Raw genomic sequence first — 7,208 nt, forward strand, 5'->3', positions numbered from 1 at the left:
AGAGAGAGAGAGAGAGAGAGAGACGAGAGAGAGAGAGAGAGAGAGAGAGAGAGAGAGAGAGAGAGAGAGAGAGAGAGAGAGAGAGAGAGTTAGGATAAACATATATAAGGAAAACAAATGAGTGAGATTTGAGGGGGAGAGCGAGAGAAAAAAAAAACAAAATGAGCTAGTGAGAGAGAAAGAGATAGAGGGAGGGGGGAGGAGAGATATACATAAATATAAAAAAAATGAGTGATATAGAAAGACAAACTGCATTCTTTAAGGCGTCTTGGACACTTGTAGGAGAGGAAACCATCGAATCAATAAGAAATTTCTTCACAACTGGGTTTCTTCCTACATCCACAAACGCCACCATTCTCACACTAGTTCCCAAGCGTCCAGGAGCCTCATCAATCTCAGACTACAGGCCGATCAGCTGTTGCAACACCACATACAAAGCCATATCGAAAATGCTGGTCAAGCGCCTAAAAACGATTCTGCCTGAGGTCATTCTGCCCAACCAAACTGCGTTTGTGCAAGGGCGCCTGCTCATCGAAAACACGCTACTTGCATCAGATATAGTGCAGGGACATCACAAAGAAGGAGGGGCGCAGAGAGTTACCATCAAAGTGGATATCGCAAAGGCTTTCGATACCATCCGTTGGGAGTTCATCTTCCACTGCCTCAGAAGTATTGCTGTTCCAGAACCCTTGATAAGATGGATTGAGGCCTGTGTCTGTTCTGCTTCTTTCTCTCTCGGGTTCAACGGATCCACTTATGGGTATTTTAGAGGTTCTCGCGGGCTCAGGCAGGGTGACCCCTTGTCGCCGTATTTGTTTGTGTTGGCTATGAACTGTCTCTCCCATTCCCTGGACAAGGCAGCAAAGGAGGGGAAATTCAAATACCATCCAAAGTGCAAAAGAACAGAACTAACGCACCTCTCTTTTGCAGATGATCTACTGATCTTTTCTGATGCTTCTTCCAGATCAGTTAACAACATTCTAGAGATCCTTCGAGACTTTGAAGCACGCTCCGGTTTGGGAATCAGCATGGAAAAGACTTCTCTATTTGCAGATGGATTGAAACCGCATGAACTTGCTCAACTTACAGCTGCAACGGGTCTCTCGGTGGGCATGCTTCCGGTCAGGTATCTAGGGGTCCCGCTGTGTACAAAGAAGCTATCGACCGCTTCACTGTGCTCCTCTACTACAGTCAATAAAATCCAGGCTCCAAAACTGGACGGTGCGGTCCCTCTCACTCGCTGGCAGGCTCCAGTTGCTATCTACGGTAATTGCGGGTATAACAAACTTTTGGTCTTGCGCATTCATCATCCCTCAAGCCTGCTTGGATGAGATCGACTCCATATGTGGTAAATTTCTGTGGAAGGGGAAAACAGAAGGACCCACAGCAGCAAAGGTTTCATGGGAAAAGGTAACAACGCCTAAGAAGGAAGGTGGCCTCGGTCTAAGGAAACTAGCTCTATGGAATCAGGCTTCGGTCCTGAAACTGGTATGGATTCTCTTCTTCAAACCGCAGTCTATCTGTCCAAATGGTATACTACAGAGGTGTTGGAGGGCGACATGAGCAACTTCTGGGTAATCAATACAAAACAGAAGAACTCTTGGTTAGCAAATAAATTACTACGGCTCAGAGCTACTGCCTATGACTGGATCAAGCATCAAGTAGGAAATGGAGAAAGGACTTACTTCTGGACTTCAAATTGGTCACCATTTGGTAAGATAAGGGACTACTTGCAAGGGGAAACAACCTCCTCTGTAGGTATCCAATCGACTGTGACGCTAGCTGAATTATGGGAAGAAGATCATTGGGTTCTTCCTCCTGCCAGATCAGAGAGCCAAGTGCGCATATACACTTACCTATCCACTCTCCAGATCGTGCCATTTGAAGACACTATGCAATGGATGCCAGAAGGAACTCCTCAACAACGCTACTCTACAAGAATGATATATGATGTTTTAAGACAGGAGGCGCCGACGGTTCCCTGGCATAAACAAGTCTGGTTTGGAGGTGGGATTCCAAAGCATAGCTTCAGAACATGGCTTATGGTGTTGAATCGCTGCCCTACTCGCGACCGCATCCTACAGTGGGGTCTGTCAACAGATGGAAATTGTCTCCTCTGTAACGCCGCACCGGAATCCAGGGACCACATTTACTACGCTTGTGCTTTCTCCTCGGAAGTCTGGATAAACATCTCTGGCCGGTAAAACCACTCCCCTTCTCTTCACTGGAACTTGCAGCTACAGGCTCTACAGAGTCATAGAGGCAATAGACTCGCTCGGAAGCTTCTTCTCCTGGCTTGGCAAGGAACGGTCTACACTATTTGGTCAGAGAGAAACAATCGACTCCACCGGAACACCTCTCGTTCGCCTCAATCGATTATTAAGGAGATCGATCAGATGCTTAGGCGGAAGATTGCTTCTTATCGTGCTTCAAATCCTACTCAATCGTCCCGCCTCTTGTGTCTCTGGTTCTCAAATCAGTAGCAGCATCGGTGTTATCGTTTGATCAATTCTCCCGTACTCTTGTCGCTTACTTTTCCTTTGATTCTAATCACTGGATAGTTTCAGATTGGGCCTCTTTATTATTGGGTTATTTGTAATAGGGCCTTTGGCCCACTAGCAACAGCTGTATCATTTGATTTCTTCTGCATTTAAATAGAAAATCTTTTATTAAAAAAAAAGATATAAAAAGACAAAATGAGTAAGACCGAGAAATATACAAAGAGAGACGAAGTGAATATGTAAGAGAGGGATATACTAAGAGAGACGGAGTGACCATGAAAGATAAAAGTTATGTCGTCTGATTCACTAATAATAATTTTTATGCAAGTACTATACGAACTATACATAATAAATATGTAAACAACAATATAAGAATATTAATGATCGGACATGCGTGCGGTAGGTCCACTTAATACATGTTAAAGTATTACTCCACAGATCCCGTAACAAATATTAATATAAACTTTGTGAAATTATATTCTTAAAATTATGCTCTAACTCATAGTCCTATTTATTTAACTACTAGATATGGGCATACTCGTTGCACAGATTTTGTTTGATGTTTTAATTTAAAATAAAAATAAAAATAATAAATCTTCTTATTATAGTTTTAAGATTATTTTGAATATATCATGTGAAATTTATTTTATAATTAAGAACTCGTTTCCCACATAAATTTTTGGTTAATATTTGTATTTTAATAATCATGGGTATAAGTGAAAATTGTTATCAACTTTGTATGTAGGGTAGTGAAAATACTCATGTAAAAGTTTAAACTCAATCCAACATAAAGTAAGAATCATAATGAAATAGTAAATACTTGAAAGTTAAATAAGGTCAATCCATTCAATGACAACATCATACCATTTCCCGTGTACTAATTTAATGTTTGTACTTATTTACTATATGTTATTCTTCTTTTTTAGTTATATTCTAATGTTTTCTTTGTCATTTATTGGAGTTTATATTGTCATTGAAGGTTTTGAAAAAATATTGTGCATTTGTTATCATTTATATATTTTCGTTTGCGTAATATATGAGTTGTTAGTTTTTAAACCAATATAAATAATTTTGGAACATCACTTTTATCATGTAATTAATGATAATGAAACTATCAGTACATGCATCTTATAGCCACAAAAATTTATGTGCATATTGAAGACCATATTTCTGAATCTCAATTGTGTGAATAATTGTTTATAATAAAACATATAACTATGGGAAAAACGTCATTTTAATCCCAAACTTAACAAAATAAGCTAAAAAGTCTCAACTGTTGGATAAGCCAAACAATTCCAAACTTTCAAACTTTTGTTAAAATAATCATAAATCTATGTTGACCATGCCTTTTTAAACACTCCGAAGTCAACCTTTAATTTTGCTTAAACTTCTGTTAAATAATTAAACGATGCGTTTTACTCTATAATTAAAAACATAAACTCGTGTATTCTCTTCTTCTTCATCGACTTTGCAAACTCCCAATTCCCAGAAAAAAAATTCCTCTTCACCATGGGATCAACTTCAGAAGCTCGTGGATTTCCAAGCATGTGTGTGTGTGTGTGTGGTGAGCTTGTGAAATTTAGACGTTTAGGACGCAAGAAAATCCTGGTCGAGCGTTCTTCAGGTGCGTGAGTAAGCGAGATGGGGGCAAAGTTTCTCTGACCAAAACCAATGTAAGTGATGATATGTTAAGAAAAAATGGTCTGAATCATTTAAGATTCATCAATTTCTCACTGTTAATTTTATTGGAGCACTTATTTAAATGGGTGAAAGAAGCTGCTTTTGAAGAGAAGAAGTTTGTTCGCTATTAGGACCAAGTTATTAGATAAGAAGTTAATTGTTTGACTTCTTTAAGGAAATATTTTGCTATAATATTTAAGAAATTGTGTTGCGCTGATGTTCAGGAACGTGTTGTTCATAATGATTAAGAAGATGTGTTGTTATGGTGTTAAACAAAATAATAAAAGAGATGGTTGGAACCGTTTTGAGTCAAGAGAGATGGGAAAGAAACGTAACAAAGACGTAATTCTCAAAAAAAAAACGTAATAAAGACGTGTAACAAGAAATACGTGATCCATGATGTGCTGATAACAAAATGAGATGACAAGGAGACGAGAGTTTTGAGTCTTTATGTAACAGAAGAGATGGTTTCAGCCATAACATAAGAAAAGAGATGGTTTTAGTCATTACATAACAAAAGAGATGGTCTGAACCATTACATAATAAAAGACAGAAGAACTGATTAAGCTTGAGTTTGTTCTTGTGAAAGACCTTGTGTTGATTCCCCCTACAAAAAATGCAAGTGTAAACGACATGTACAACATGATATCAACTAAAAAAGTGATTAAAAAAAGAAAACATACCACATCTAGAAGTCTTGGCCGACCCCTTGGCCTTTTTGGTTCTCTTTCAGCTGTGGGATTAGAACATGTAGTTTTGGTGTGACCAGAGTTTAGGCAATTAGAACAAGTCATCTTACGCTTTTGTCGTCCAAGCCTTGTTGAGGAACTGGAAGATTCATTAGCTCTTTTTTTCCTATCATAATTGCTTGGTTTTCCACGACTACCTAGTCTATAGGGTGGTGGCAACACTGGTAGCCTATTCATCCTAGGCCATAATTTTATTCCCTGCACCGGCCTGATACCACGCAAGTATGTCACTCTCCACATGTTACTTGTGTAATACTTGGACACAAAATCTTCCATCTTTAGCTTCTTTGCAGTTATCACACATGAAGCATGAATACATGGAATTCCTCTGAGCTGCCATTTGAGACACCGCATGTTTTCAAATCCATATCAACACTATAGGCGACACTTCCATCATCAATTTCATGAACATTCCCACATGTCATATATCTAATGCAATCCTTTGCTTTTTCCTTAGTCTGTTCAACCTCCAAATGAACTTACTTTGTGAACTTAGTCTTACAACGTGAAGCAAGGATAACTCTTTTGGCATTACGAACCATGCATTGCCTTCTTATATCCTCTAACATTTCCAACAATGGTTTTTTTTCTAGCTTCTCTAATTGTCTTGTTGAATGACTCACTAATTGTTGAAGTTGTCATTGCAATCTGATCCTAATCTAAAAAAGCTCTTGACCATGTATTGGGGTTTGTTTTCAGAAGGGCGTTATACACACCTGAGCAATATTTTTTTAGTGTGTCCATATGCTCTTGATAATCCCCTAGAGTGTATCTTCCTGCTATTTGCCAAAATAATCTCTTTAATTCAGGATCTTTACTGTCTCTTTTCCAGTTTGCAAGGATATGTCTTGAACACATTCGGTGTTCAGCTTCAGGAAGCTCATTCTTGAAAGCATTCACAAGTCCCTGTTGATAAGAAAACACAATCAAATAAGCACAGCACCAAAAAAAGAAAAAAAAAACAGAACTAAGCACACCACAAACCTTCTGCTTGTCGGATATTATTGTTATTTTTGCTCCTTCTTGTAGTCCTAAATCTGACTTCAAAGGCTTCACAAACCATTCCCAGTTCGCATTATTTTTAATCTCAACAACAGCCAAAGCAATTTGCACAATCCTGTTGTCTCCATCTCTTCCTACAGCAGCTAGTAGATGCCGTTTAATATCCCACTTCAAGAATGCACCATCTAGCCTTATGATAGGCCTACATGATTCTATCCAAGATTCTCTCTGAGATGTGAAACAAACATATAACCTGTCAAACCTTTGCTTGCTTCCTGGAGTAGCACCGGGAATAGTCTCAATAACCATTGTTGTATACTGATTGGACTTTTTTATCTCAGCTTCATAATCCCATATACGTGAGAAAATGCACTTCGTGGCTTTTTTTTTCTCTCAGAATAGCTTAGACTTCGCTTTTGCACATTGTTACTCTGTGGCAATCAAATTGTACTCTCTCTTGACCTCTTCACCCATCTCCTTTTTCGTAAACTTCCTGTTGATCCTTAACCTCTCTGCAAACAGCCAAGCAATTGAGGACACCTTTAAGCATCTTTGGAGTAGCCTGATTTCATACAATTATGCTCATTGATATATACTTTCACTTGCATCTTGTGCCTTCTTGGTTCATAAGAACAGTAAATCCTCCAAGGGCAACTCGACTAAACATCAGAGCATCTCGCACCAATCTTCCTTGATGTAGACTTGTACATTTTAATGTCGTAACGGGTCTTGAGAGAGTATATAACAATGCCAACTTGAAATTTGCTGTACAAGCAAACGTCTTCCCCAATGCGAAAAGCTCTTCACTGTCAACACTATTGGAAAACAACCTCTATCCGTTCTACCTCCTCTTCATCTTCGTCGGAAGATAATGGATCCGGTATCTTCTCATCATCCCAAATATCAATCACCACACTCTCCATCACTTACATTCTCTTCTTCTCTCGCAACATCTCCAAAATGTTGTGATAAATCTTCACAGTTCTCTTCTTCCACGTCTAATCCATTTTCTACAATCTCTTCTACTTGATTTTCTTCAACTTCATCCCTCTGTTATCACCACCATCTCTTTCTCCCTCATCTCGGTCCACATCCTCATCCTGACGGTCTCTCTCAGTGTCGGGTCGAGGTTTGTTGCGTCTCTCATCTGCGGCGATTTTGCTCAAGCTCCCTGACCTTTTCCCTGCATCGTGCCCCTCTTCAATTGTTTCACTCGATGTAGCCTTCTTCTTATACGTCTGTGATCAAGCTTCTTCAGCCTCTCCATCTGTTTCTT

The 7,208-nt window shown here is 39.1% G+C and overlaps 1 protein-coding gene across 1 annotated transcript; it reads left to right on the forward strand.

The window, feature by feature from the left end:
* The first annotated feature begins 1,460 nt into the window (after window positions 1–1,460).
* LOC130507370 (uncharacterized) lies at window positions 1,461–2,204 on the forward strand. The gene has a single exon (XM_057002088.1). It carries the CDS (start codon window positions 1,461–1,463, stop codon window positions 2,202–2,204), a length of 744 nt encoding a protein of 247 aa, XP_056858068.1.
* The last annotated feature ends 5,004 nt before the right edge of the window (window positions 2,205–7,208 follow it).

The sequence above is a fragment of the Raphanus sativus genome, unplaced genomic scaffold (genome assembly GCF_000801105.2).
Source record: "Raphanus sativus cultivar WK10039 unplaced genomic scaffold, ASM80110v3 Scaffold4413, whole genome shotgun sequence".
In the NCBI taxonomy this organism is placed as follows: domain Eukaryota; kingdom Viridiplantae; phylum Streptophyta; class Magnoliopsida; order Brassicales; family Brassicaceae; genus Raphanus; species Raphanus sativus.